At 44.0% G+C, this 10,134-nt stretch overlaps 1 protein-coding gene across 1 annotated transcript; it reads left to right on the plus strand.

Moving 5' to 3' along the window:
- The first annotated feature begins 7,830 nt into the window (after positions 1–7,830).
- LOC113139601 (forkhead box C1-A-like) lies at positions 7,831–10,134 on the plus strand. Its single transcript, XM_026322900.2, has one exon. It carries the CDS (start codon positions 8,254–8,256, stop codon positions 9,670–9,672), a length of 1,419 nt encoding a protein of 472 aa, XP_026178685.1. The 5' UTR covers positions 7,831–8,253; the 3' UTR covers positions 9,673–10,134.

Consider the following 10,134-nt stretch of genomic DNA (forward strand, 5'->3'; position numbering starts at 1 on the left):
TCTTTGCCAACTTTTTGTCTTGTAAAGGTTTCAATAAAGCTGATATATATTTTAGACTACAGACTTCTGTGTTTCCATGGAGATTTATGCCTGTTATGTTGAAAACATATTTAATTTGCATTAAAATCGCTGATATTAAAAACACATTTTGCATATGTGGCAGTTTACACAGTGTCCAGCATGGGCAGCAGTGGTGGAAAGTACATTTAGGCACTTTCAGCATTTTCAGAAATATTTAACATGCAAAACCAGTTTGTGTAATTTAATGTACAACTATTCAAATGAAACTACCCAACAGTGTAGAGCAGTTAAACAAATGTCACGTTCAAACAGCTACAACGTTAAAATGCAAATTTCATGTTAATGCATCAGGATTTATTCTGAAATGAAATAGCTGAACACTTTCACAATTGACTCTTTTAGCACATTTTGTTTTAGAGCCGGCTTGAATGCAGGACTGTGACCGGTTGTGGGTATTTTTATATTGTGGTAGGGCTTTTTAATTTAACTAAAGAATCTGAATACTTCTGCCATCACTGATAATCAGCCTTTAAATTAGTATCATCCTCTAAAATTACTGATAATAACAAAAACATGTTTGCAGTACAACGGCCTCATTTGCCTCCAAAGTTACTGCTTTGAATTTTAGTTTTCAGCTGCTGAAAGAGTCAGATTTCTTATTTCAACGCTTTAAGTGTGGAACTGGTTTAGTTTCTGCTTCAGTGTCCAGTGTAATCATAATGAGGGCGATGCAGCTGTGCCCCGAGTATCCAAAGATCCTCTACTAAAGTCAAAGCAGCAATAAAAGACTCAACCAAGATTCAAAATCCCAAAGTAAAAAAATCAGAATAAATTAAATTATTAAAAACGTATTATCAGAAAAGGAAAAGTAGGCTACTCATGCAGTTTGTATGAAGTGCTGTATCGTCTGTAGACAGATTATTCTTACTGGTTTAGTGTGTTATTGTTGTATATGCAGGAGCTGTAGTGGAGTAAAATCTCAGCTTTAGGATTTGTATTTTATCTCATGGTTTTGTTTTGGTTTGGACTTTACCTGAAAAGTAACCACAGCTGTAAAATAAATGCAGCGGAGACAAACGGACAATATTAAAAACTAGAACATGTGGAACGTTCTGACTCATGTTCTCTGACGTGTTGATGGGGTCTGGAGAAACCCGATCATTTCTGCAGGTTTTGTCAGTGGCACAAACAAATCAACACACACTGATCAATAAGTCCCAGAGGTCGACGACGGTGTCGGGGGGTTCTGTAACACCGAGGCCAGCGACGCCGATTTTTCTCAGTTTGACTCCACACTGTGCATGTTTCACAGCCACCTCCACCCTGTCTAAACCAGCTGAAGGTCTTTCGCATCCTCAGGCTGCTCTCTCTCAATGGGACATCTAAGACTGCCAACATTTGAAGACACCATATAAACAAATGGAACAACAGGGCCTGCGTCTATGGAAATGCAACAGCGTGGTATTTTTAGAGTGTGGTAAACAGATCAGACTCAGAGAGCTGCCTCGTCACACAAACACAAAGCAGAAACAGACTTGGGCGGCTGCACTTGGGCCGCTGCTCCAGTTTTTGTCTACATGGCTTTTGTCCGTGAATCAAATGCAACATCCCAGATGACTAACACACGTATGCAGAGAGGATTTGACAGTAGCAGCCCCGTATTAGACCACTGACATCATCAGAGTTTCCTAAAATGCTCTATGAAGTCACTATTTTTGTCTTAAAGCCTACACAAAATCTGAAAGCTAAACACAGACTTTACAGCTTTTCTTTCGGGCTGAGTAGTAAGAGCAAAATCTAAATACCTTCTCTCGTCCTGTGTAAGGCAGAGGAGCTGCAGAGTTTCTGCACTTTGTAGACTTTAAAGCTTTAACCTACTTTCATGTTTTACTTCAGGTTTGAACAGCAGAAAAACCCACATGCAAAAAGCTTTTCACATGTGATAAATTCTTTTGGTTTCTGTTGTTGTTTAGCTGAGAACAGGGAACCTGTCAGTGAACCCCACCACAGAACGACAACATACAACCTAAAAGCTGTAAGGCAGAGTCAGACCCGGAATCTGTTTCAGGAAAACAGTGGGTGAGGGACAGACTGAATCATGCTGGTTTTCCCAGAGTGGCCTTGCTCTGGTGCTTTGAACATTTCGGGGACAGCAGATGTCATATGGGATCGGTAACAGGGAGAGGGAGGAACGGCATCAGCAGTCACATTTCACAAGGAACGATGTTAACATGACAACAAAGCCCCGGCTAATTTCCTGAATGCAACCCTCACAAAGTGGCCCTGCAGCAGCTCCATTTTCCATGACAGGATTTCTGAACTTTCAATATAGTGGAGTACTGCGCCATCTACTGGTTCAGACTGTAACACAGGACTGGTGCCCCATTTACACTCACTGTGCTGTGAGAGCTAAACATTAAAATGACTAATGCTCCCTGTCCTACAGCAGCAGTACAGGACTGACCTCTGTGACTCCGTACCGTGTACTATGACCTGCATTACAAACTTTATGTAGTGGTGGAACAGAACAAAGTACATTTAGTTAAGTACAAGCACAAATCTGAGGTATTTTTACGTTAGTGGAGAACTTGCCTTTTATGCAGCTTTATGTTTGACTCCAGAGGTAAACATTGTCCTTTTTTATGTGTTTCACAGCTGGAGTTACTTTTCAAATGATAATTTTCATTTCCTTCCTGTCCAGTGAAAAGCTCAGACACGTGAAGCCTTGGAAGATTTGATGCTCTGCTGCAGATGAAGTTATCCACAGTTTCTAAAGGACTAACCCACGTTAGTCCATAACCCACGCAACAATAAAATGTGTGGGATTATTATTCAATAAACAATTTAATCAGAACAAATATAAGGACTAATGTCTCAGAAGTTGCTCATGAAGACATGGGCAAACCAAATAGTTTCTACCTGGTTCGACCATCTTGTTAGCGGTTAGCAACACTAGCAGCTCAGTGAGATTTAATGACCCTGACACCAGAGAAACACAACATGCTAATAATTTAGCATATAGCAGCATGTTATCTTTGGCACAGGTAGACCCTGTAGATGTTTTGACATACACGTGATGCTATTTTGTCAAAAGGCTACTGTGGGAACATAACATTTGGCTTTAAAGGTGCATTTTGTAAAATGTGAAAGATTTAGCGACATCTAGTGGTGAAATTGCAGAATGCAACCTTATTAGCTCCCCTCACAACCAACCCCCTGGTTTCCAGGCATGAGGGAGGGTACGGTGGCCTTTAAAACAAAACCTGATTCCCTGTCTACGATCAGTTTTGGGTTTGTCCATTCTGGGCTACTGTAGAAACATGGCAGTGCAACATGGCTGCCTCCCTGAAAGGAGACCCACTCCCAATGTGGATTTAAAAGGCTCATTCTAAGAAAATGCAACGGTTGATATATTTTGGTGATGACACACAAATGACAACATATTTATGAATATGACATCTCATTTCTGCTAATAGATCACCCTAAATGCTGCACACTGGACCTTTAACTGTAACTCATCTCTCAGCGATCCCTCAATAGTTTGATAGTAACTGACCACCCTGCTGATATTGCTTGAACCACCATGTGGGTTAAATAAGAGACATGTACTGTGTGTTATGACGCCAGGCGAACAGAACTGGTCCATGCTGCAGCATGTTTGAGAGAATATCTGTGCTGTGAGTTTGGGAAGTGGGTGTAAAGATGTGTTTGCCTGGATGTTCGTGCTTGCTTCACTTGAAGAACTGCTGGAACTGATTGGGCTCCATCTGCTCCTTCTCTGCTCTCCCTGCCTCGGAGGAGGGGCCCGAGATTTCAGGACTCCTCCCATGCAAGATGTTTGGCGGTTTTCATTCTTCAACATCTGTCTCAGCTCAACTTCCTACATCAGACAGGTAGGGCATCGTGCTGCAGCTGCTCCTTCACACACCAGCTCCAAAAGGACCAATGCAGATCTTCTCCACAGCACAGTGGTGGTGGTCCTGATTTCCTCTCAGCACTGCCCTCCTGCTCAGCAGCCTGGGACACTTCTCAGAACTCATGTCGGCTGGAGCTCTGTGGGTGTGGAGATGGGCACTGAGTTTCTTTACATTAACTACATATTAAAAAAGGTTAATGTGCTTTGTGAAGAAAAGGGCTCATGAGACAACATGAGGGTGTTGGAAGGAGCAGGTTGTCCACCAGGGGGCAGAATGAGCAGCTCTCAGCATCCCAGCAGCAGAAGATCATCAAGAGTGAAAGGTGATATTTTTCAGGACGTGTTTGTTGTTTTGATGGCTAAGCTGTAATCATCCATCACACTTTGTTGATTATGCAGATATTTTTTTATAGCCTATAGAAAACATGGAAGCATGAAGAAAGGCCCAGACAACAATTCTCTGCCTTACTCAGCTTTAATTTGCATGAAGTAGCTCAGGTTTCCTTAATGTGAGTCTTAAAGAAACAGCTTGTGCAGCTTATTTCAGGGGCCATGAAGTGTCTGGTCCTAAATACCAGGTTTTAGGGTAAAACAGGGAGAAGTGCACTGTGGGAACAGATGGACCCTCTTCAAACCAGGCACAGAAAACAGAAGAAGCTTTTGTATGTGAATGATTGACAGCTATTTATTTAAAGACACTCCCTACGTACCTTTGGGTGCATGGTATTGATTTCAGGAGATATTTTGGAAATCAGTTTAATTAGGTAGTCACTATAAACACAGCTGACACATCACGAGGGCAGGTACAGAATGTCGGACTGATGAGATTTGTTTTTTACAGATTAAATAACTAAACTGTTTGCTCCTTGTGACTGCAGATGGTGCATGCATCATTGTGGCAGCAGGGGGCGCCATGCTACTGCTTAATGCCAGTTTGAGTGTGTGAACGTTACTTACAAGTGTGTGAGACTGGTTTCAACAGACCGGACATTCAGAGGTGATGATGAAGATGACGAGGATGAGGATGAGGATGATGGGACCTAGAAGTAAAAATAAGTAATAAAGTGAATTTTACAATGACTGACTTTTTATATTTAAAAGTCACATGACTACAGGACATAAAGGATTATCTAAATTAAATGCATCATTTAGATCTTATTGCTGAAAAACTACAAATAGACAATTAACAATGTCCACTAATAAAATAATAAATCTGAGATGTACAACTGGACAAAAACATTAAAATAAGCTGCTGACTTTAATTAAGGGGAATTAAATCCTCTACAAGGAAGACTAAACATTGGCTGTTATATAATATTCCTCAAATAAACTGGGGTTAAATTAATATTCTGAACATGTTATTTACAATCATGTTGTCACTTATTACTTTATGTTATCAGATCTTTTTATTTCATTAAATTCCTGTATTCATCCTGACTGAGGTCGATAAACACCAAGTACAAAGGTGGAAATAATTTTTATACCTGACAAAATGTTGCATTTTTAGAAATAGAAGATAATGTTAACAAAGAAACCAGGAAGTTCTGTCCACTCTAATCTTTAAAAATCTGCAGTGTATAAAAGTGAAAGAGGATTCACTTTTGTCCTCAGGCCTGTTATTGTTTTCAAACATCATCTGAATCATCATCACCTGAATCAAGTCTTCAGCTCAAAACATTCCTGCAGAGTCTGAGAGCAGTGACACTTTGAGCTGTTTTTATCAGCCCCCATCAGGCTCACTGGTCGCTGGGGGGCAGCAGTGTGTCATTTATTCACAGAAGAAGAAATAAACCCAATAAAATTATCTTCAGCATGAATATATAAAATCATACTGTAAGACTCTCACGTGATGTTAATATAAAGTCGTTTACATTTGGTCTCAGGCATTTTCTCAGTTTGTGGATGTGCAGACATGAAAATCTCAGACCTCACTGACCAGCAGAGTAAAGACTTGTACACGTGTGGGGGATCCAGTGTAGACCAGTACCTCTGGGATGCTGGTGCGCCTCCAGCAGGGGTCACTGGTCAGGCGCGGCCGGTCCTCGGGGCGCAGGGCCTGGACCCCACAGGTGACAGTGGGCCCCTCCTCTGAGCTGCAGAGCTCCGGCAACACATGCAAATCACAGAACAAAGAACAAAAGCGAAACACACGAGTGAGAAATGACCTTTTCTCGCAGGTTATCGCTGTTTTTATTCGTTCCTCTTCTGGTGTAACTACATTTCTAAAAGAGCTGCGTTTCTCTGTGAGATCCAGCAGCAGGACTGGGCCCCTCTGGAGTCTGAGGCCCTTATTATTTACATAAATCCCATCAGGCTCTTAACAGCAATAAACTATGATTTTCCAACAAGGGTTTAAGGTAAAAGTCAAACTCTGCGCTCACCTGCTCTCCAAACCACGTGCAGTCTTTAAGTTGAGCTGACCGCTCGTGGTTCTGTCCAGAAACACGATGATGAGACATTTTCGTTCTGGAAATATTTGTGGATTTGAACGAACCTGCCTTAGAAGACTGTTAAATCCTTAATGAGAAAAGAAACTGAAGTGTTTTCTGTAAACTACTGTTTCAGTGTTGAAAGCAGATTTACATTGTTTTGCATTATGCAAAGAAAGAAAGTGTAGAGATACAGACCTACAGAATAAAACAGAACCAGTCAGACTTTGGTTCTTGAGTCAGAATTAGATAACAACACATTGATGCACATGTGAGGTTTCTAATATCAGTTTAATCAGATGCTCAGCTTCTTAGCTGTGTAGGAGCTTCTTCCCCTTTCTGATACAATTTCAGAAACTAATAAAAAAAAAAGATTTCTCGACAAATAAGTCAGATTTAATTTTAAAAAATACTGAACTAATAAAAAATAATATAAATATATAAATGTAATTTAAAAAATCATGACTAAAAGACATTTTGAAGTGAAAGGATTTAGGCCAAACGTTTTGTTTATTTGACGCAGATTCTCTTTGTAATCCTGGAACAGATTAGAGACTGAGGGCCTGTCAGCCTGGAGGGACGGACTGACAAGACTCTTCCTTTAACTGTCTCCATCTTTCTAATGTTTTGAAACGATTATTCCCATCAGACTGAAAAACAGCGTTTCTGTTGATTTTAGCTTCTGTAATCAACACGCCGAAGCACAAAGGCCGCGGTGGCGCTTTTCACACCCGCTCAGTGGGGACGACATTTGGACGGACCCTCAGTCCCAGCAGCCGCTCGCACCCAGGGACCCTTTTCTCACCCAGCTCCGCCAAATGAGCTTCATCTCAGCTTTAATGAGCTTCCACCGGCGCTGGATTCACACGCTTTCTGTTTATTCAGAGGATCAGCAGCAGCTGAGAGTTTCTCACATCCTGCGGCCTGACTGTTATCAGCTCATTGAGATTCCTAATCGGCGAGACCTGGGCTCTGATTAGAGCTTCACTCGATTTAATTATATCTCTGTCCTGCAACTCCAGGCGTCTGAGAGCGGAAAGTCCTTCTGCTTAATTTTGGTGCTTTAGTTTGGATTGTAACCCCAACTCTAACACTGAGCTTTGGAGGGAGCACCGATGTTTAATAATGTGCACAATCACCTCGTTAGTCTTTATTCTGTTTATTAGCAACGACGTTAATTATATTAACAGGAAAAAACTGTTCGTATCTGCAGACCGCATCCGTCTGCAGGTACAACCAATCACAGCCAGAGTCAATGTCAAACCAATTTAAACAATGACAGAAACGAAAAATACATAATAAATAATTTCTCTTTAATAAAAATAAAATAATCCTACATTGTTGTTGTTTTATAGCTCTCAAAATGTGAAATTATAAATAATTCAAAATAATAATAATAAATGTCTCGCAATTCTGTCCGTTTAGAAACCTTTTCAGGGCACACCCTGAGCAGAACTTTAATAACTCCACGTCTGGGCTGAGGACAGAGGGGCGGAGGAGGCGGGGGTGTAGTAACTTTTATCGCCGTGCAGCTTTTCCACAGGTTCATTTCGTCCTCCAATTGGATGATGGAGCACACGATCGGGGAGGAGCAGACCGAGCAGCCAAAAGGGAGGAAAAAATGTGAAGGGTAAAAAAAAACAAAAAACAGTTGCTTGCTGTGTAGACTCAGGCTCATCCAGCTTGACTTTCCACCGTCTTAGTTTCCCAAATGTTCAGTGCAGCAGTGTGCGCTGTCTCCGGTTCACCGTGGCGAGCTGTGGCTTAGAACAGGACTCCCCGACGACCAAGAAAGAAGAGAGAACTTTAACAGAACCGGAGCACAACCAAAAGCGGTGAGCGTTTCTGGGGGGAACCAGTTTGGGGAGGTTTTACGCATTGCGCAGGATGCAGGCGCGCTACTCCGTCTCCAGCCCCAACTCTTTGGGAGTTGTACCCTACATCAGCGGCGACCAGAGCTACTACCGGGCCGGCGGCGGATACACCGGGATGCCTGCGCCTATGAGCATGTACTCCCATGCGGCCCACGACCAGTACCCGTCCAGTATGGCTCGGGCGTACGGGCCGTACACCCCTCAGCACCAGCCGAAGGACATGGTCAAACCTCCGTACAGCTACATCGCTCTGATCACCATGGCGATCCAGAACTCATCGGAGAAAAAGATCACCCTGAACGGGATTTATCAGTTCATCATGGAAAGGTTCCCCTTCTACCGGGACAACAAGCAGGGCTGGCAGAACAGCATACGGCACAATCTGTCCCTCAACGAGTGCTTTGTTAAAGTGCCCCGGGACGATAAAAAGCCCGGTAAAGGGAGCTACTGGACTCTGGACCCGGACTCTTACAACATGTTCGAGAACGGCAGTTTCCTGCGGCGTCGGAGGAGGTTCAAAAAGAAGGACGTGCAGAGGGAGAAGGAGGAACGGGAAAGGCAGGGAAAGGACCCGTCCCCCAGAACCCCGGGTCGGGAGCAGGACCCACCGGGGCAGGGCACGCAGCCGGTGAGGATCCAGGATATAAAGACGGAGAACGGGACCTCCACCCCACCGCAGGCCGAGTCCCCAACCCTGAGTGCCGTGCCAAAGATCGAGAGTCCGGACAGCAGCAGCAGCAGCATGTCAGCAGGCAGCCCGCACAGCGTGCCCTCCACCCGGTCACTCAGCATGGACGGACCCGACCACCACCACCACGGCCAGGCCGCGGCGCAGGGCTTCAGCGTGGACAACATAATGACCTCCCTGCGGGGGTCTCCTCAGGCCGAGCTCTCCCCGCCTCTCGTGGCCTCCTCGCGGACAGGTATCACCCCCTCACTGTCACTCAACTATTCCCCGAACCAGACCTCCGCGTACAGCTCGACAACCTGCAACCAGAACGTCATCTCCACGAACTCCAACGCGACCTATCACTGCAACATGCAAGCCATGAGCCTGTATGCGGGGGACAGATCTTCCGGGGGACACCTGGCGCCGTCCACCACGGTAGAGGAGGCTCTGCCCGACTATTGCATCACCACGACCACCGCGTCCCCTCTCGGGCATGGCAACCTGAGCCAGGGGGGCCAGGAAGGCCACCACGCGCACCAGGGCCGGATAGCGTCCTGGTACGGTGACCTGAGCCACCTGAGCCCGGGTTACCCTGCGCAGCAGCAGAACTTCCACTCTGTGCGGGAGATGTTCGAGTCCCAGCGGATCGGGCTGAACGGCTCCCCGGTGAACGGGAATAGTAGCTGTCAGATGGCCTTCCCGTCCGGCCAGTCCATCTACCGCACCTCAGGAGCTTTTGTTTATGACTGCAGCAAGTTCTGAAAGCCAGAAGGCGCCTTTCAAACGAACAACTCTAATATATATTTTCTATATTTTTTGTACTTTTGGTCTTTTATTCACACTCCGAATGGACATAAGAGGTTTTTGTCGAGGCGTGTGTAACACCACAACACGTAAGTTTCCTTCCCTCTCACTTTGAGAATTGTTTCTAAGGATGGCTCAAATACCAGCGTTTTAACTACAGACTGTAAATTATAGCCTAATATAGTAATTTATTTTTTAGGAAAAAGGGAGTGGTTGGATTTTGAGGACCAAACCAAACACTTAAACGTTTTTCCAGTTTTCTTATTGCTGCCTTTAATTGTCCCGGTTCTTGTATAGAAATAGAGGGGGACCCTTGTAGCCTGTACTGACTTATTTTATTCATCCTGTCTTATTTGTTCCAAACTATTTGAAGGCATTACATTTTGTTTCTTTAATAAAGTGCCGTCTAATTGATTTTAA

The sequence above is a fragment of the Mastacembelus armatus genome, chromosome 4, assembly GCF_900324485.2.
Source record: "Mastacembelus armatus chromosome 4, fMasArm1.2, whole genome shotgun sequence".
Lineage (NCBI taxonomy): Eukaryota > Metazoa > Chordata > Actinopteri > Synbranchiformes > Mastacembelidae > Mastacembelus > Mastacembelus armatus.

Bases quoted from the DNA above. Each gene is read 5' to 3' on its own strand.
- LOC113139601 (XM_026322900.2), top strand. From the start codon at position 8,254: ATGCAGGCGCGCTACTCCGTCTCCAGCCCCAACTCTTTGGGAGTTGTA.